The sequence below is a fragment of the Prorops nasuta genome, unplaced genomic scaffold, assembly GCF_024137725.1.
Source record: "Prorops nasuta isolate Cenicafe-Biocafe unplaced genomic scaffold, Cenicafe_Pnas_1.2 PNAS00003, whole genome shotgun sequence".
NCBI classification, from domain to species: Eukaryota; Metazoa; Arthropoda; class Insecta; order Hymenoptera; family Bethylidae; genus Prorops; species Prorops nasuta.
Genome location: NW_027116800.1, coordinates 10962876 through 10984948, shown reverse-complemented (window position 1 = coordinate 10984948; position 22073 = coordinate 10962876). Strand labels below are relative to the sequence as shown.

The 22073-nt window shown below is 43.7% G+C and overlaps 1 protein-coding gene across 1 annotated transcript in view; it reads right to left on the bottom strand.

Annotated features, from left to right (window-relative positions):
- Positions 1-22073, bottom strand: part of LOC136785132 (segmentation polarity homeobox protein engrailed-like) — a 50629-nt gene that overhangs the window by 12079 nt on the left and 16477 nt on the right. The window contains exon 2 of the mRNA XM_066746168.1: positions 19013-19018. Within this exon, the coding sequence (XP_066602265.1) occupies positions 19013-19018 (6 nt within the window). The remainder of the gene's footprint in view (positions 1-19012; positions 19019-22073) is intronic.

The window sequence follows — 22073 nt, the reverse complement described above, 5'->3', positions numbered from 1 at the left end:
TTCAACAAACACACTGACATATTCGCACGAGCGTTGTAGAGCTACGACGATTCTCTTGGAGCATTCTCCCTGCCGAGCCTGTCGACTTTCCTTCACAAACGACATTTTTTTCACTGGGAGAGGACGAAGCGTCTTTTGCAAAATAAATAATCGTTTTTAATTAAGTTTTTAGCTCCTTCGAGCTTTGTCGTTGCGACAAAAATTTTCTTACTAGGCCATTTGTATCGTTTCATGCAAATGAGAATTAATAGTCCATTAGCTCGTTGAGAGGGGGAGGGGGATGGAAAAAAGGAGGAAAGAGGAAAAGTTTCAATGAAAAAACTGGACGTATCGTTGAGAATTGTCGAGTAAACCGCGCCTTTCTGTTACTTGGACTGATTGATGCGTCCTTCGTGTAAGAGAGCCTTGTACGTTTTCTGTAATTCGTATACGCGCTAGAGGTCGCGGTACTTAGCCACTAATTTACTGTATATAAAATGCGTTGCAAAAGGAGAACGCTGATCGAAGATTGATACTGTTAGCTTCGTATTTAAATGAAGACTGATGGATGTGTGTATACATATATACGTATACACATATTACACATACTGCACCAACTGATACGAGAGCGTACTGCTCAGAGCAATTCTTGGAAATTCTACAGATGTAATCTCTCTTTCTTATATATATATATATATATATGCTATGTAGTATATAGTTACACTGCTATACTTTATCCATAAAATTCGAACAAAAATTTTATCCGTTGCATTTAACCGTGAGCTGGAAGAGAGACCCCCGGTACGTATACCTCAGTTTTTCTCGCGTGTGATAAGGCAGAGAAGAAAAATTCTCGGATAGCGAATTTAGATTTAAACGGCGAGTTTGTTCGTTGCCTGCTGGAGAGGGGAAACGCATTCTGCAATAGTTGCAGGAACATTGCGGTAGGGGGAAAAAAACATATAGCTTCCGTTGGAAGTGGACAAAAAGAGAATCTCTCACGCTTCGTTGATTCTAACAAAGTGAAAAGAAAGGGGACAGAGAGAACACAAACGCGGAGATGATGCACGCGGAATGAGAACCGCTTTCGCAAATAGCTACGCTTATTTCACGCTATTATTTCATCTTAGTAAGTTATCATATTTCGCCTGCGGTTGAAAAAACCTGATTTTTTACAGCGTGACAACCACTTAATAGCGCTGCGAAGAAATGTTAAAAATTGCCCAATAGAAAAAAGTATTCAACTGGTTAGCCATGAACCCGTGGTGAGTATTTTTTAAACGCTTTCTCGATTAAGTAGCGTTTTGTTTATTGGATTCGCGAGAGACTTCATATATATATATATATATATATATATAGAGCCCGAGACTGATATGTTCATTACTCGCGAACGGGAGGATGGACAAAGATTGGATATAATACGCTCGGATAAATACAAGTGATGCGAGCGTGCAATTTCTTACGTGGCACGTTGAAAACACCTGCGCTCACTTCCTCATGGCTACCGGCGCGCGTTTTCAGCTGACAAAAAAAAGACGTAACTTCTCGTAGGCAGCTCGTTCATCAAAAAATAATAACCGCGGCAATGATTAAGAGAGAATGAAAGAGGATATTTAACGTTGCATAAGGACGAGGATCATTGTTAGCGAGATGTAACGCGTAGCTGAAGAGCCAAGTAGGAGTATATTTACGATATAATTTATAGTCAAGCTTTTATAGTATATTGATGGTTGCGCGAACGAGTAATGTACGCGAGCGATACTTATAATTATCAAGTTACACACGTGCGCGGGACCAATAATAATCATTAGCGAATGGTTGATGGTAGTCAGCGTAAACTGGACCGCCAGCCAAATGGATGGGATGGGATAAGGTATATGGTAGATAGAAGGGGGAGTGTTGGAAAGTGTTGAAGCGAGAAAGCTGAATGAGAGAGAGAGAGAGAGAGAGAGGAGATATGGTGCGAGGTGAAAGGGGGATCAGGGGGTGGGACGTAGAACTAATAGAAAAGGAGGGAGCGACTAAACGGTGCGAGAGCCGAAGAAGCAGATAACCGCGGGGTCGGACCGGGTGGTTGAAATTAATGTTGCTCGCTTAATTGGAGCCACCGAGTAGTGTGTGTGTGGCCAAAGTGGTTCTCAATCGCGATTCACCGCTATATAAACCAAACGCTAGCCGAGAGAGTCAGTGCTAACTTCTTCATTCTTATGTTACGTACGGTTTATCTGGAAACGTCCACGTCATCATTCTTTACCTATTCTCATGCTTCGTACAGAATTTTTCTTCAACTCGATTCTCTTCGTTTCTTCATATATCGTATATATTTATTTGGGAAATCCCTAAGTGAATGACTGCTACCAGCAAGGGCAGGTGCTGCTAGCATGGCTGGGGCCGGCTGCTTCGTGCAACTGACGAACGCTCCCTGTTCGCAACCACCACCAATCCATCCGCATATTCTTCTAACTCAAATTTAGCAGGAAAAATCAGAACTTCGGGGAATTAAAATTATCGATTAAAACGGTGTATCGCGAGTTCTATTAACCGATGACCTTATTGCAGAGGCGGAATGACAGATTTCCTGGCACTGAAATGATTGATTAAAATGTACAAAAGAGACGGTGGAGTTTGCGTGGCAGTTTGATCATCATAATAAACGAGTAGCCATTTCAGAACCACCGTCACTCCATTCGCATATTCTTCTACTTAAATTTAGTAGGAAAATTCACTGAAATGAGTATAATATCGATAAGTTTGAAGAGGTAGAAATTATTAGTTGAAACTATAACGCGTGTACAGCAGGGTGTTACTTAACGCGAGCTTTATTAACCGATAATCTTATTGCTGAGGTGGAACGAAAGATTTCCTTGCACTCAAATGGTATAATAAAATGTAAAAAGAGCCTGTGGAGTTTGTGTGGCAGTTGATCACCATACTAAGCGAGTGGCTATTTCACCCACACCCTTCTGGAGTTTTCGTGTCGTTGAATGCGGAGGGAACGACCCTTGCTATTGTTACTTATGGCTTACAGGGTTTTGGCACGCGAGCAAACCTAATGTGTTAATATAACGTATGGGGGATCCTTGCATATCTGCGCCCACGCGTACGCATACGCGCATACAAACGTTATCCATGCGTCGTAAAATCATCTCACCGATTACGAGTCGTCACCGTCCAATCGTCAAATTGCACCGGATTATATTCATGAGGTGTACGCCCGCCTGCTCCCCGTAATTGACTTTACATTTTTATTTCTAGATCAACAGCCAAAGCTCTTTAGCGAAACCTGTTAATTCTCTCGTGGACCAACGATGCATAAAAGTCGCTACACATTTGGACGTGTCCAGGGGATCTACGAGGAAAGAAGACTTGTACGATGCTTAAACTGGAGGAGTTTCGACGGTGCGACGATGGAAGAATAAGAAACGAGACTTCCGGTTGACTCAAACTCCTTCAATTTAGATAATACGCTGGACGTACGTGCATGGCCAGATTTTTATTGCTCAGGAATTTACGAGCAGAGATTTACAGCTGCGTTGGAAAGCTTATAAAACTCAATCGAGGAACTAAAGTTGCGTCGTGCCAATCTTATTTTTAGATGCGCATGCAGCATATGAAACGTGGATATGTTTTATTGCTCAATCACTCGTTGGATGGATATATAACTATTGATAAATCTATTCCCACGTAGTTTTTAAATTCTGCATTACGAGTTATCGGGTAGTATAATTGTCGTTGGGATAGACGCGTGGATGTGAAAAAGTGGAGAATGGGGGTTATGATTTTCAAATAATGCTCCTCTACGGAATTGATGCCAAATAGGCGTATATGCTGGCTCAAACGTGTGGGCCTTCTGCGGGGGCGAAAATCGCGTAGGCGTCTCACTAGATGCAAATTGTCTCGGCCAGATTCGACGATACATCTTAATTTCGTACTTTGCCATGTCTACCGTCGACTGTTCGATCTACCAATAAATCTCGTTCATTCTCCAAATAACGTTTCCTTAATTGCGGTGATCAGCACGAAGAAATCTCGAGGTGAACTTAATTCGATGGAGAGTGAATATATTTAATATACAGAGAACAGAGAGTCCTTCTATATATTGGATAATAAAAATTAATACGCTTAGTCTTTGACACGTGTTATCGGTATGTTTCTCATTTTTAGAGATAACTGGAGCTGCTCCCACGATATTCCCTTGCGACTTCCGAAAGTTCCTCTTCGGAGAATCGCATTTCTCGGAACTGGATGCTCGCCGAGGCGAAGATTCGCATAAGTGCAGGCCAAGCCTCGCGTTGGACTTTGTAGGTCCAGACAGCCGAAAGCTTCAATTAGGAAGCGTTTAGCCTGGTGGCCGATTAAGCCACTGAGAGAGGAAGAAAGTCTTCTCAAGCAGCCGCTATTTAGCCATAAAGTGTCGAGCTACCAAGTTTCATCATTGATACTTTCAAGCTCTGCTATATATATATATATGTGTGTATATGTATACATGTAACGACCGTCCCGTATAATGATTGGATTTAATGACTTCCGCAATTATCGGAATATTAAAAGGTATCGGTCTTACATCTATGAGGCATGGCGGATAGGATAATTATTATATCGCTGGCGAGCAGAGAAAAGGGGAGAAAGAGCAACGGTAGTTTGTTGCTTGGTTATCGTCCAGGTCGATAAGCATCCGCGTCGATATTAGCGCGCAGGGACGCTTATAAACCGTCTTAGTCAAATGGAGCTTCGGCGGTGGTCGTGAAATTAAGTTTAATTGGGCGGTGGTCCCGGCTGAATTGAGATTTATGAAGTAAATTCATTGTTTCGAGTCGCACTGTGGACCACCAGCACCGAACTCGAGATTCTCCTTTTCTCGTCCACTCTCTCACTCATCGCTATATCAAATAATGTCCCAGCAATGAGTCCTGCAGGCCGACAGTTGGACTACTGTGTATATCGTAAGCAGTATCCGGGGATAAAAAAGGACAGTGGCTTGCTAGCTTAATAAACCACTCTTATCGAATATCAATGCGCGACGGGTTATTTCGTTTAAAATTTATTACTCGCTCCCTCTCGACCAGCTCGTTACTCCTTTATTTCTTAGGGACGAAGGCAAATCAAACGTTCCATTTAAAAAGTAAGATGCGCCCTTTGATATGTTCATTCTCGAGCAGGACTAATCGAGAAATTCATTTCTCCGGTTATAATAACACAAACTTCTCGTCCTTTTCCCCCCTTCCTTTTCTAATAATAATAGAATTATTTATATATATATATATATATGCACATTTTTGACCAAAGGATTCCAAGTATTGTTGAATAACGTTGTCTCGTGAAACTGGCAAATACCTCGAGTAACTTGATTCATTTGAAATTAATAATCCAGTGTCTCCCTTAATTGAAGCAAGTTACCCCGACAAATGGTTCAGCTCCCCCACGTGGTTCCGCGAAATCGCTTAATTTCGCAGCTCGTATAAGAGACCACGCTGAATTTAATATATGCGGATCTTTACTCTACCTTCGTGGATGTGGCTTGGGACGAGCGGGAGAGAAAGCGAGAGAGAGAGAGAGAGAGACGAGCATCAAATAGAGCGCCGAGCGAAGGAACGACAGTGGATGTCCAAAGATTTATTGCGAATGAGTTTGCGCTGAAATGACTAGGCTTGCTGATACTTAGTTCGTATTTCAATTATAATTCTTTACCACCGCGAAGCATCGTGATGCAATGCACCAATATAAATTCTAATGATAAACATGAAACTTAAAACAAGCTCGAGTGACGTAACGACTGTATTATATATAGTTTCATATTTCTATTATGGAGAATCCTACTTTACAGAATTCCCTTCGTGGGCGGTTCTCCATTCAAACTTGCCTCAAGCTCATCCACACCTCGAGAAGCTAATATTTCAGCTTCGTTAGGTTTGATAAATTACCAGTGTTAATCGTTTCTTTACGATAAAAAACGATAACGGTATATAGTTAATCGCGATTGTTTTATCGTTAAAGGCCCGGGAGAAAGAACGGTTGAAAGGGTTAGATATATAAAAAAGAAATAACAAAGCGAATCTGTAGGTATATATATATAGAGGACCATGGGGTCCAGTGACTGATAACATTGCGTTACGTGTACTGTCGACGGAAGTAAGCTATAACCGGGCGGTGCCAAATTGGAGCAGCCCCCCTTGGTTTTATACACTAACTTGAACCACAACACACTTGAGCTGAGAAATGCATGAACGCACAAACTTACGGCGCCACACGTGTTGCCACGCCATGCCATACCAAGCCCCTTATTCTTCTTCTTCTTCTTTACTACTCCCAAACCTCTTTTCACGGCTTTTTGAAACGCCGCATCTTCCCGCTAGCTTTTCTCTCTGGTCACTGAACTCTTCCTTTCTGTTGCAAATCGCACGCATACACAAGCTTTAACGTTAACCATTTCGGACACGCCAAGCGAGAAACAAACAGCTTCAATCGCCCTGTACGCACATCTGTGCGTCTCAAGCAATCCCTATGTCCGATTCATTAAACGTTCAAATTTTCCATCTCCTCCTATATTGTCCTATCGCTCCGTTGAATTGCGAAAAAAATTATCGAGCGTACACGTGTTTCGATAAATAATCCTTATTAACCTTACACTTTGCACTTAATACTATATTATAAGTATACGAGATTAGCGCGAGAGATTGCTAAAGGTTAGATAAAAATTTATCCTGGGTTAAGTGTATGCAGTGTGTACAACTGAACATTATCGCTGCATATATTAAACGATCTCGCATTACGTTCAATTAATGAAAGGATCTTTACAAGATAAGCGTTTGTTACTTGATAAATTAATTGCATATATACATTTCTATATATGACGAGTGCGAAATAAATCTCTGCGGCTGGCAAAATCAAGCGTTATTAATTTCATACAAGAAAATCGCTTGGTTTGCGAGAATCATCATGTTCCTGGTTCGAAGTGGCTTGAAATTCGAGCGGATTGTCATATCGGCGCTGGAAAATACGAAAACTGTAAGAGACCGAAAGGGCAGGAGTACAAGGGAAAAGAAAGCCAAGTCACGATCTGCAATTATGATGAAGTCGGAGCGACATAAATTATCTCGTTGATTCGGTTTGGGGTCTGGGGCGGAGAATTGAAAGTCTAATCACGGATTATTAAAATAAGGACGGGTCGTTTGATGGGTCTGGCGCTTAGAGCGTTTCAGAAGAGTATATTTGGTGCGCGCAAGGCACTGTAGCAAATTCTTTGAGGCGCCCCGCGTACAGGGGCCAAAGACCCGAATTCCTCGAGTGCTTGACGCGACCAGGGGACAATCTGGATCCGCCTAATACTCCGATAACTAATCCGCGAGCATCACGGTGTCATCGTGGAGGAGGAACCAAGATTAGAAGCTATCTTCAATTTGGTAGTCCAAATCGATGATTATATTACCTATATCTCTCTTTCTCTCTCTCTTTCTCTCCAGCCAAACGCGCATCCTTCATCGCAGCCACATTCTTTTCGCGCCAGATCCTTAAAAGCCTCTCTGGTTTCCCTAAGCCCGGATTGATGCTATATTGCGATATTATACATTCCCCGTCGAAACTGGGTCTTAGAACTTGATCTGTTTCTCCGATGGCTTCGAGTTTATTTCAGACAACGGAATTCCTTTATGCTCCTTCGCTTGCTCTTCAGTCACACTATAGACTCTTTTTAGGATCCAATTGGTTTTGCATAAATATTACATATATATATATATATATATATATTAGTATGGGAAGAGTCTGCAAGAGTGACGTGGTTACATGGTCGTTGCCAGAAGAAAGTGAGACGTTGCCAGGTTGGAAGACGGCGAGACTTCTCGACCTTGCCAAAATAAATTCGTTCTCCACGGTTGGTCCTCGTGCACGGGGGTCACGCGGGAGCCCATAGATCGCGACGGGTAGGTGGCTTTCATAGTCAAAGCACCTCGTAACAAGCGCAAACTCTAACCGAGCGACGAGACCCTACCGGATGAGCAAAGGAAGAGAAAAAAAATGTCAGGTTTCCAGGTTCTCGTTGGTCGTCTACCGGACGACCAATATCGATTCTCATTCCCCATTGGCCATCGCCGTAACGTCAGCTTCAACATACTGCACGGCCGCGTATCGCTGTCTTATAAACGCCCAGTCAGGAGGAAGACGACCAGCGAGGTCCATTCTCGACCTCTTAATAATATCTTCTTGCCGTGGTGTGGAATGCAATCTCCATAAAAGTGTTGCTCGCTAAATTTGAGTTAAGGCGACCTTCCTTTTACCGGGTCTCCCCCTATCCCTTTCTCTCTATTTATCGGCCTCGTTATCTGCCGCTTTGTGCTCGCTGCTGCTGCAGCCGCATCGAGAGAAGAGAGGGCTCGAGTGTTGCTTGTACACCAGAGATGTTGTTACACGCTTTTACGAGGTTAACACTGGTTTCACGAAAAAAAGGAAAGATCTTGCTACCATCGCTATAGACGTGGCTCCGTCCATTGGTTCCGAACCAATAAAATCTCTACTCCTCGATACAGTCTATCCGACGACAGCCTTTGTTACACCCTCGAGGACCACCACAGCTGCAACTCGAATCCATCGGTTTACTCCACTTTAATGAAAAATTCTGCTCTTCTACATTCTCGCGGTTTCCACGCGCACGCCCTTTCACCTCCGCGTCCGAAGCCTTTGAAGCATCACTCGAATAAACTCTGGCGAACCACTCGCTTCGCTGAGTATAAACCTGCAAAGATCGGTTACACCGATCACTTTTAACAATAAATATGGTCCTTCGAGATAAGTATCGATGAGCTTTGGTACCAGTTGAATAGCACTGACAGGAAAACTAAATTGATCGTGACGATGACACCGGAAGTGAGATAAACTTAAATCGTTATTGCAGAATGGAATAATATGAGATTGTGCGTAAATAAAGAATAACGAAATGGAATATTAATGTAGGAAAGTATCTTTGGCAGATAATAGTTCTCTTCATCGATGAGGATCATCGAGATTGGTTAGATTGACAATTTTTTACCGGCTCTCATCCGATCGTTCCTCGACCAATCGACGCGCAGCTATCGTCGATCGGCCGTTATCGCTCGCGTCTTTTTTGTTCTTCGGCAATTGTTTTTCTCGCGAAAATTGATGATTATCGAGGCAGGTCGTCGCACTCGGATCATCGCCAGGTCGGTCATTAGCTTCTGCCATAAAACCGAAAATCTCCTATTATGGAATTAGTGAGATGATAGACCCGTCAATAACGGGGCCGGCTTGGGAGCTTCGGAGAACGGTTGGAGAAGAACTGGAAGTAGCAGGAGGGCTGCTCGGCAGCCTACGAAGGTGGAGAGAAGGGGCTGCGGGAAAAAAGAGGAGCCGAGGCTGACCCATAAAAACGTCAAACTTCTCCTAACCTAGAGAAACGTCTTCATTACCAGCCCGACCTCTCCTGTATGGTCCACCACGGCTATATACGAACGATGAATAGTCGCAACGCATGTATACTATATGGCCAGCCAGTGGACCGGGCGCCCAACCTTGCCCCCCCCCCTTCCCCTTACCATCTACCTACATCTCCGAACATTCGACCTCCACTCCATCTTCCTGCTTTCCTACCTCCCCAGCCACCACTCTCGTTCGCTTCTCCATATACAAAACTCTATTATAATCGACGTCTCATATCCAAACTTTGACAAGAATCTATACACAATATTACCTCTCGAAGCGTCGTTTATTCGGAATTCCCGTTAAATTCCCTAGAAATTATCTCCTATTTGTCGCGGTTACCTCCTAATGGCCAATATCTTTATCACCGTAAATACTCGTATAAAATTCTTTATTTTTACAAGAGCTGTAAAACTCGGTAATTTAAGCCGTCATTTAAGGAGGCACGGTATGAGTTCTCGCATAATTTGGCAAGAATTATTATTGGCTGATCCGCGAAAAAATTCAAGCGTCGTACTTCCGAGAAGTGGTAGCAGTGGTGGCGGTGGACGCGCTGCTTAATACTTTTATAGGGTACGATAGGACTGCTACTTTGTATATATATATATATATATATATATAGTATAATGTGGTAATGGAGAGCGAGGAGCGAAGGGAATCATGTAGGTTGAAAAGAAGGAGTGTGTTTGAGGTTCCGTTAATAAAGAAGTCGACGTTTTAATACCGTAACCCGACAGGGCTCCAGCGACTGTCGTGCACTCCTTCCTCCGTCTCTTTTTACATCTTATACGACACTCAACTCTTTTCGTCTTTGTTTTCTCTGCCACACTCCGCCCCCCCCCCCCCTCCTCATTTCGTATAGAGAGCGTCCATATACGGCAGGGTAAGGGTTCTAACTTGTAATTAAATCGTGCAATCAACCGACCAATTTGTCCGCAAGCGTATTAATAAAGCCCCTTCGTATATATCGAAAGCATGATTACAGAAAAATACCTTTTTGCGTGTCGCTTCGTACGGCTAAAATTTTTTCCATACCAGCACAATCGTACCTTCTTCTATTTTCTCGATCATCCATCCGGGGAGAATCGCTTATTCGCTTTTCTTCAAATTGCCTGTCGTTCCTTCGCACACACAGCTATTTATTTATCACTTAAATTGCGAATACTTTGCTAACCTCGCTGGAAATACGACTTCCGGTGTTCGTCTCTTCAATGTAATCACTATGCAAACAAGATACGTTAAGTATAATAATAAAAAGCCAGCGAGGCAAAATTATACGAATTATTGAAATTACTCTGTAGATTATATTGTGAGATTGAGAAAAATCCTTATAGTTCGAAATAAACTATGAACGTTATGAGCTGTCTTGCGAAATTCTTTTCTGAATATCGCATTGCCTTGCCAAAAAATGAGCGGAAGGAATGTAGATCAGGCGGTATGGTGGCTCCGATCCGAATCGACGAGTTAGACCACCGGGAACGAGATCACAACCACACACACACACAAGCGTACAAACACTCGTATAAACACACACAAGTTGAATCGTAGCAAATTAGTCAAAGAGGTTTCACATTGAGTGACACAATAAGTACGCACTGATTATTTTCGTTAGCAGTCGTGAAGATATTATTATAAGCCAATTATATTCCCTAACGACGCGGGAGTATAATAATTATAGGAAATATACTATAATTGGTCGAGTTTTAATGCTGACAACTACGATAAAGAAATCAACGTGAATTTATTAGAATTATAAAGGAGAGTTGCGAGGCTAATTCTCGGTTGTAGTTGGGCAAAAAAAAGTCTGGCAAAGATGAGAAAAAGAATAAACCGAGTGGAGGCGAAGGTCCGAAGCGAGAAGGACCAAGCACCAATCGCGCACAGGGTTTCATGGTATCCGTATCGTTTCCGTTTATGTATCCGGTTTCCAAATATAGAAAGAGGCACGGATGAATCGGCGCGATTATTGATGGTCGCGAGGAGGAGAGGTGGAGTCGGACAGCAGAGACGAGCAGGTTTCGTTGACGCGGAGGTCGAATCCAATGAAATCAGTCAAACGCGCGGGGTTCTAAGGGCAAGTTTGTCCAGGCGTTCCTGCAGAGAGGGAGGGAGGGAGGGAGAGGGAGACCGGTTTCTATGCTAGAAGAGAAAACCAATAAACGTAGAGAGGAGAAGCAGAAGAAGAAGAGTGTTGGATGGAGGAAAAGAGCGGCTGGAAGAAACTGATTGAATGGTGGATCATCGGGTGAAAAGTTTGCGGCTTCGATCTCGTGGACCGGTTCGGAATGGTTCGCGGTGAATTGAACGATATATAGGAAAGTGAGCGCCGACCACACGTGCGCGCGGCTGCCTCTGCCGTGGTACGCCCCCGCCGGGGCCCGGGGATCGGGGCCTCAACTGTTCTCCAGAGGTGGGGGTAGGACTCTTTGACGAGGTAATGTATCGTTGACCGAACGGTAGGCAGTAAGTAGATATGTCGTATACCGCCACGCCACCGTTTAACCAAACCCGTACCGTACTCCACGGAACTATATTTGCTCTCGGTAAAAGTTTAATCCGATGTGCATACCGTTGTTCGTATCGCGTGCCACGATTACATATCATACTATATGGAAAATTCAATTTTCTCAAGAATCCATATAGCTTGGACGATGGGACGGTTGTCGAAAGAGACGTGCAGTACTGTCACGTGGCTTCATGACTCGATTGAAGTGTAATAAGGAGGGGGGTTGTGAGCCGGACCGGAAGAGAATAAGTGAATGGGAGCAAGAAAGAGGATGAGCGTGCGTGTGTAGTATACGTATAGGTGAGCACGTGTGAGGAGCGCGAAGGGAAAAGTGAGTGGGAGAAGGAGGGAGGGAGAGAGAGAGAGAGAGAGAGAAAGTGCGTTGTATATAGTGCACATAGCAGTGCCCGTAGCATAGGGGAGTGCCTTGGCAGGAGGACGCGGACCACCCACACGGAGCCGCGGACCACCGTGCTAGTCCGCTGGCATACATTAGGCTCCGTGGCTCCCCGAAAACTATAGCTGCTCCTCTCTTTCATTCTTCCTCCTCCTCTCCTGACCGTTCGCGCAGCATCCGTCGCGTCGCGGGCCAGCCGTTAGGTATTTTGATACAGTCGACACCCGTTTAATTAGCATTCGATACGGAGCCTGCGGAGCAACTGCCGCGCGCCAACTATTACTCTCCGACCAATCCTCCGACTGCTCTCTCCTATGCAAAACTCCTGATTTTTTTCTCGTTCAATTATATACTCTACCCATTATCGCTTCAAGGTCATCGTGGGAGGCCCCGTATAGAAAATACAGAGTTTTATTGGAAATTAGATGAACGATTTGTCAACGCGAGCGTCCGTTAAGTGGAAGAATATGATTCCATTAGAGTCGAGATGCTTCCAGTTGGTCGTGGGTCGTGACTCACGAGATAGACTGGTCACTGGACGGATAGACTCTACTACGACTGCTCGGGGTGCCACACTGCCACATCGCAGCATCTTTCTCGTAGTATGTACCTATAGAGTGTTGTGCGAGAGCCAGCTGTGACGTCACCCGTCGTTCGAGGTCAGTGGAACGAGATGAATTGACTCGTCAGCGATGATGCCAGTTTTCGAGCTGCTCGCTTCGATGAAATTACGGGTTGTCGCTACGCTTCAGGAAGCGACTGAAACGGAAACAATTTGCCAAGTGGCAGCTTGCTGCGCGATCTTTACCGATCTCACGTTGAAGCGAGACCCTGCGCGAAAATTTGCACAGTTCCCTTCGTTAATTGGCCAGACTCGAATCGTCCTTTCTACCGCTCGAAATTAGTCGGGACCTTGTACAAAGCACCAGTCTGCTACCATAATGTCCCTAATATATACACTATATATATTATATTTTCGTATAAATAGAAACATTAATCTTGCTTATATATACGTGTTCGGTTCGATTTTACATCGAAGCTAATGCGCCATTCTCGCCAATGATACAGGCAACGATTTAAAATTGGAAACGGTAGTTTAACAGGGCTCTCCTGCTTGAATTATGCCGCGAGGTTTTTGCCGGCTATCGCTGCGGTGTTAAGCGATGTATTCGAGGGCTTTAAGAATTTACACGATCGTTATTCAAGATTCGCAAGGTGGCCTTTGGAGTCGGGTTTCCATCTTAATGATGATTAACCTGCCCGCGCGCGCCTTTGGCAAGGCCACTATATATACGCTAACTGCTACTAGCCAACTACGATAAATACCTGCACACGTAAAGTACCTTCCACGTACCGACCAAAACCCTTTAACGCGAGTCCTTCCCTTATTAATCGACCGTTCGTCAAGCATTGTGCCAATGTAATCTTGCACAGGCGCTTAGGCAAGAAAATTTTCCGAATCGTAATCGCGTAATTGGCATGCTTTAGACCGCTCACCACGAACGAGCGTGGCATTTACTTTCGTGCGCACGTTTATGCCTGAAAAACTCATGGAAGAAGTTTAAGACTCGAATGCCGCAGCCCTGCCGAGACAAATTGAACGTGAATTTGGACGGACAGCGTATTCGAGTGGCACACGAGTCACGTAGGCATGTTAATGCGCTTGCTGACAAGTATACGGGCTCGAATAAATTTCAAGCAGCGACAGTTACAATTATTAATTGCGTCAATCACCAAATCTCATATGAAAAAAAGACGCTATTAAAGCCTAACGAATCTGTGCTCGGAAACAAGATCATTCAATTCTGACGATTCAACGGAGTGTATTCTCGATCAATCCTCGTTAAACAGGGATCAACGAGGTTTAATGTTGGAAATATTCTTTCGCTTTCCTTGGACTCTCTCCGCGAGTCAGGAAAGACAAAGACGGTCGAATGTTTGAAAGGTGGCTCTACCACAAGAAAGATTATTAGAATCGTCGCGCAGTCGAGTTTGCAGTTTCGTGGAAAGTTATATCAACTTGACGTTCGCGTGTTTTGGACGTTTGCTCGGTTCACTCGGCTGACGATCTTCGGTCGTTGCGAGCAACTTGCCAAGTTGCTGCAGTCTCACCGGAAACCTTCTTATTGTCATCGTCGGTTAATTACTTAGTCTGCCTGTTTAAGTACTTTTCCAAATAGTACAGAACAACTTGTATATTCCACAATCGATCCTCTCTCGTGCCTCAGTATTTTTATATCTGCCATTTGATTCCGTTCGATTAATAATGCCTGTGTGCGTGCATGTGTGTATAAATCGTGCTGCAGCGAGTCGAGCGGTGTATTGCGTGGTTGTATCGATTGGCTAGGAAAAGTTGAACGTTTGATGCTTTTTAAGAAGGAAAGGAGAGCAATGGAGAGAGAAAGATTAGAGCGCCGCCATCGTTGATAAACGTTGGTATGGTAAAAAGCAACGTCGATTAAGAGTGGACTGCCTTGGAGCGACGAGTCAATTGCGAGGACGAGATTCCCGATGAATAATTAAGGAGGATTCGTGGTTAGCGATAGGATTCCTCGAATTTCTCTAGCAAAGGATAATGACGAGTGTCAGTTTACGGTCTCGGAACGTTTCACGTGGCATGAGATTGTTCTCGCGGATTTTTCCGAGAGTCACCTCGAAACTCGTCGTATCCCAAGTTACGTGGAAACGAGGTTTGTGCGCTCGTATAGTACTCGGCTCGATGCCAGTCAGGACTCCTGTAGACCGTCCATCGGCCAACAGAGAGAGAGAGAGAGAGAGAGAGAGAGAGAGAGAGAGAAAAATTCCAACCATACCTGGAATCGAACCTGGAGCCATTAGCACTTCTAAGCCCGCCAACGGAGTCGGCCAACTGGAATCAAGAAAGGAGCGCGATAGCTTAGAGAGGCTTCAGGGGAGATCGACGAGTTTAATTAAGCCGCGTAATTAGCTCTAATGCCCAACTGTACTCACCACTACATTATAAACTCTCTCTCCTGCACGTACTTGCCATACCCGTCTTTTTACGCTACGCGTAAAAACACTCGTCACTCTATACAAACTGATTTCTATGATCGTACAACGCTCGTTCGCGTTCGTTCGATCGATCTGTCAACTAGCGTCAAAACGTCTTCTCTAAAAGGCAACAAAAATCCCCGTTCTCCTTCCCTTCTTAAAAAACAAACCAATTAACCCGCATCGAACGTAAAAATAAACCATGCCAATCGAGTGATTTTTACATTTTGAACATTTCTCTTTTTACTGTTATTATTATTGTTGCAGAAGGTACCGAGAGCAATCTCTTTTAATTTGATTAAATTAGGAAAGCTTAGAATGGAACTGCGATGGTTTAAAGGTCTCGCGAATGCAAACAGTTCGCTCGGAACAGGGTGTAATTTACAAACTTGCTAATTGTGCTATTTATACTGATTACACAGTGTTTTAGCGCAGCAAAGTAAGAGTGAATTAACCGGTAGCTATATATATATATATACGTTGGAAAGATCACCGGGCTCTTTCTCGCGTTTGGCACGAAACTACTTTTCTCAAATTCAGGAAAATGGACGCTAGTCGCGCTATCTCACGGGGTTATCTTAATTGCACAGGGAAACGACGGTTTTTCGGATTAGCTATTAAAGCTAGTGGGGATCGAGGTAGGGACCGGATAAGCGTGCAAAATTCACAACGTTTGGTGGTTTTCGGATGACGTGGGATGTGTGCACGCTGCTTGCTTCCGGATATACGGTCAGACGATTTCTCTCTCTCTCTCTCTCTCTCCCACTCCCTTTGTTATGTATTTTTAATTTAAGCGATGACATATGGACGAGCATTTGCTTCCACCTTACATTCAATTGGGGAACTCGAATTCTTTTATTCGTGGCAAACCACCGGTTGAAATATGACCGCGGCATCCAGTTAATATCGAGAACCATTTACAATTAGAGACAATTGCTACCTGTTTCAGGGGACACGGGCTAGACCTTTTCCTGAAACAGGTGCTCACCCTCATCGGACCTTGGGAATGGCTCAGCTAACAAGATGGAATTTATGCTTGACCGAACAGTAGTCGCAACTGGACAAGGTCGTCCATCGCTTATCGAACGAGAATCAAGGACATCGCGCAACGTGCTGCTGTATCTGCTTGATCCTATTGCGAATATCTTTGCTTCGTTTCGTTTGTCCGCATAAGTATATATATATACTACAGGGAACGGGTTTTATACTCGAGGAAGAATATTTTGTTCGTAAGCTCGCGTTACGAAAGGTGCATGTACAGCGGGGTCTGAACATATGAAGTTGGAGGACGGAGAGGATGAAAAGGTGGCAAAGGGGTGGAAGTGAGAGGAAGTAGAGAGCACGGGAGGGGGGGGGGGGGAGTGGAAACAGGACGGGTCCGATGTGCCCCGTCGTAACTCAAGTCTAGTTAAGGGAGCCATAATTCAAGGGATAGCACCAGGTCCTCAAACGGCCCATAAATTATGGTCTTTTAATTTTGCGATATTAACGCAGGATGATCGGAGGAGAGACAGCGAGATGAGCGAGATTTTCAAAACGAGCTCGTCCAATGACAGAGCGACAGTCTCTTTTTTCTCGACGTTATTTCCATGCCGAATCATTGGACACTGTACGAGGGAGGTGGGGTGGAACTTGGTATATAGATACACGTTCTTATCGCTGTATGAGGTCGCCCCTGTCTTTTCAAACTTAGCTAGCTGTTAAATAGAGATACGGGAGAGGAAGGGGGGGGGATGCCTTCTGCAAATACCATGAGTTACGAGTATTCTTTGAAAGAGGCTTCGAGACGCTGCTAATGCTGCACCGCTGTAGCCGCAGTGCTTTCTTTTAACGACTTTCTCCACTCGGCTAATGCAGTATTTTATCAATGCTGCAGAGAATCTTTGACGTTACTCGTATACGAGATGACTCAGGGAGCGAAGTTTTAGCCAAAGTGGGCTTTTCGCTTTATCGCATACGTATACATAATATAGCTAGCGCACCGTAGTTGTTTTGCGGAACCCGACTGTTTCCCCGCCTTTCTTCCACCAAGATTGGCATCAATCTCGACGAACTCAAGCAAGACGAAGGCAAGAAGCATCGTGAAGATATTGCCGGACCTCCAACCTCCCGTCTTTCTTCCCTGAAAGCTGACGTAGCCTTCAAAACGACCCTAGCAACTATATCCTCAACGTTGCTATACAAGCATGCAAATCTATCTCTCTGCTTCCTTGAAAACGGAATCTAGCCCTTCTCGTTGAAACTAGAAAAATTCACTGTTCAATTCGTTTCCCTTGTTAACGGTAACAGTATATAGAGAAAAGCAATCGATCTCAAATTCAACGTATATATATATATATATATGTGTGTGTGTGTGTGTGTACTGTATAAATGTTAAAATCGGACATACGACTCTATCGGGGTTAGCTAAAACGAGGCGAGCACATATGGAGTTGCATTTTTCATGAGAACTGTGCGAGGCTTCCAAGCCGAGCGATAAGATATTTTAGTTTACAACGACGGTTCATACTGGATTTCTCATTGGTAAAGCTGTCGCCCGTTCCACAGGTGAGAATCACCTTGGTATCGATACGGTGCTACCACGTGACAGCGCGCGCGCAGGTGCAAGGAATTCTCGTGGAGATCCTCGTCGATTTGGCAATTGGATTTTTTTCGTGATTACAGGCCGAAGGTACACACGAGTCGTCAATTATAAAGTGGCTTTCAGCACGGTCGGCTCGCTTCTCTCTTCTCTCTTTCACGACCTTTCCTTAACGGTTTACGCGCTGAATTGATTCCATGAGCCGATGACGTTGCAGATACCGCGGCGAAATCTCGCCGCACCGCGCCGCTCCTTCTACCCACCCCATTATTGCATCGCATCGCATCGCATCGCATTGCATTGCATTGCATTTCAGGCATACACGAGCACTACCACCACGACTCGTCCGTGTGTCCACGTGTTTATCTTTTAATAGAGGCCTCATATTGCGAGAACTAATTGAACGACCTCGCGTAACGAGCCAATAACGGGGATGCTTAGCTATATATGTATATATATGTACGTATACATATAATAATAGTACAGCGTAAAGACTTATTACGTTACAAATCATTTCAACGTACAAGTTTTCTCGGACAATGCTTATACGGGAGTGCAAGTTGGAAATTGTTCTTTTTGTTGTGTTCCTCGGGTTCACCGGTGATTCTCGAGCTCTCCGGTAAAATTAAGGACTAGCAGGAGGGGGGTGGGGGGGGGGGGGGGGACTATCCTCATCAAGGACACGGAACGCTCTCGGTCTCCGTGCATGCATCAGGATTCGCTTTAATTGCTGTTACGGTGGCGCGGCCAATCAAAAGTTTCTAATGAAGTGTTCGCCGAGAGAATTCGCGGCAGCTTTGTCGCTGGCTTATCGAGTGCCGCCACCGATAATAAAAGCGTTCCGCGCGGCGACAATTATTTAATGGCTCATTATCGCCGAGGACACTCCGCCAGCACGCGGCTCCGCTTGTCTCTCGCGTTTGGACCGCTATACGTACCACTATACGGTCTTTGGGGACCGAGGCGAGTTCACATAATTAATCCGGACGCGGAATTCGTTAGTCCTGGACCGAGCGGAGATCCCGACTCGAGATCTCCTCGCCACGGATAGAGTGGCTTATTCAAAGAAACTCGACCGACACGCGTATTAATGCATGCAACGTACGATTACTTCGACCTTCCCTTTTTCGGAAGTTCGGCCAAAAGATTTACCGACGATTACTCACCGTCAGCCATTGGCCAACCAGCGTATCTCTAATTAATTAATCATTTTCTTGTATTTTTCGCCCGAATCCCTCTCGTGTTTCATCAATATCAATCGATGGTAGTTTGAAGAATCCTTTTTATATATATATATAGTAAATATTTCCAGCTCTCGTATTGACGACTCTTTCGAAATATAAATATTGGAATGAGAATACTTTTGGTGGGTATAATTGAAAGAATGGAACGTACATTTATGGTCGGACTTTCACGAGTGTCAAATAAATCGCGATCGAACGTCGAAGGGGCTAAATTGCAGAAGGATGGTCATCGCGGTCGTCTTGTAAAAATTGGAGATAGAGAAATCAAGATTCGAAGCTTCGCTGAAGTGGCAGAGTGTGAGTCAAATTTGCTCGTCGCGCCGATAATTAGGTACAGAGTGACGCGCGTCCATCGATGAACTCTCTACGCGACCCTTTCCTTTGCAATCTGCGCTTAAAAGGAAAGTACTACCGCACGAACACCAGGTGGCTGCGAGGCTATCCTCTCTCGATAACACTTTATTATTTGCAAGCGCATACATGCCCATGAAAACACCTGCGGTTTACATCGGGTCTATCGGCGGTCTTGCATGTAATTGAAATCACATATTTTTTTCAGCCTATGCCGAGAAGAAAGCTCTAGGTTAGTACAATTTTTGTAGTTTTATTAATATTTCCCGAGTTATATAACAGTACTCAGACCACGAATGTATATACATAAATTCTTCTGTACCTTGATAAATAATAATAATATTAAGAATATTGGCTATATATGAGAAAACGTTATTATCGTATATCTAGAGTTGTTATAAGTCTGTTTAATATTGTTAACATATAATAAAATGCATTAAAATTTATATGTAGACTTTCGACTTAAACATAATATTATATGGCTTTGAAAAATATTGACAACATTAAAAATTGTATGAGAATTTTCGGTTCAACATGGCCTCGAAAATACGTGGCTTTAGTTATGTATATATCACCCTCGATACATTTGGTATAAATAGTATCTATAGAACAAGATTTATCAGTAATTTGTGCCAATTCCTACCAGTAATTTCGCTCCGTGTGGTCCAGTCGATCGTCAAAAAAAAAAAAAAAAGACACACGATTGAGTCTCTCGCGACGAATCTTTAATTATTTAATAATGCGCGGCAGATTACACAGTTAACGAATATATTCATTAAACGCGGTCTGGAGGTATGGGTTTGCGTGGGATTTGACCGGCGACATTAAAAAATGAGGGGAGTGAATCGAAGCGCGTGTTATGGGCCCATTAAGCTGGCACAATCTGCCAGAAAATGATCGAGCAAAGCATAATAAGATTATTAAGAAACGGTGAGTTATGCGACTTGTTTAATCGTCCTTTGCCTGTGTGGTAGTTATTTCCCGACCGTGTAACATTAATACTCTGGAAAAATGAAATTTGCAATGTCGGAATCAGTGCTAAACTCGCGAGTCGCTAAATAATGCATATACGTAACAGTAGGCAGGTTTTTCTTTTTTTTTTAATTGTGCGAGACGATTTAATTTCCCGTCGGTTGCCATTATTATCAAAGCTGATGTGATTTAGCGCGAACACGATTCCAGCTTTATTAGCCGTGGCCGTGAAATCCAGCGGCAATGAAGCCATAAGACTTGTAATAGGTGCGAGACTGCTGAACGCACTCCTATCTCACTTTACGTAGGCAGACCAGCGCAAGCTTGACTGCTGCTATAGCGTATACAGTATATATGTATATACACGCGTTGGTTAACATAACAGTAAACTCGAGTTTTCACCTACGCTTGTGTCGCACACACGAGTACACTCTTAGTAACATATATATACATATATATATATATATACTGTACATGCATAAAAAGTCATTTATTTCCGTATCAATTATCGCGCTAATCGTAATTATGCCAAGCTCTAAAATAGTCTTCCAGCTTTTCTGCAAATAACTTTTTCTTCCGCCTCTATATTTTACCCGCTCGATTGCCTTGCATGAAATGTCGTGAGGAAAATATTTCGCCTCGACGGATTTGACGCATCAATCGATCGTGCGGATTCGCCGCTTATTGTGATTTTCACCTTTCCCACGAAAAACTCGTGATTGCTAGTTGGAATAATCTATCGTAGGCACGAAGAGAAAATTGGTATTTTTTCACTGGGACCTTTATTCGACTAAGAGCTTCGTCAAGTACGCCTGTAATTTACTTGGTCGTTATCAGTTTGATAATGCGACAGTCACCGAGAGATTGCAAAGTGGTTATTCTTTATTAGGATCCTTTGCATATCGCGTGTTTCCTAGAATATAAATAACTGTCCAATGCTGTACAATTAATGTGACAGAGTTATACGAGAGCACGAGTCGAGTGATAATTCAGCCTTAATGAAATAATTCGAGTAAAAAGTCGATGGCTGGCTGTTGAAGGTTCGAAGGTCGTTCGCCAAAAGCGCTGACTTTTCGTGAATTGAAACATCATTGCTTCTGATGGCACCAATGCCCATGACAGTTATTGGGATTAATATGGGAAGAAAGGTCCAGGATAGTCGAGAGTATTTCGATAAAAGTCTCCAATAGAGTTCTTCGGAGGGCTATATAGCTATATCGCGGGGCTTCTTTCGGATAGCTCGCAGCACGAGTATTCTACGTGGCGAGTATGGAAATAACATTCCAACCAGGCGGCCCGGACACTGGAATGACGATGTTAAATATCGTGATTAATGTATGCCAGGTCGACGTTCGCCATTGAAAAAGACGATGAACTTGTAAGACACGATCAACGCCAAGTTTTTCAACGAGCCAAAAATTCAAACCTTCCTTATAACTATATTCAATGGCTCTTTTACTTCTATATCAATGCCAATGAGTGTCAGCTATCAGCTCTCCTGATATTCTCCTTATCGCTGAAAATGCCCGTAACACGTATTACCCTTAATATTCCGAGTGCTGACGGAGCGAACGATCAAACGTTTCGTTTATTAGACTCCATCAT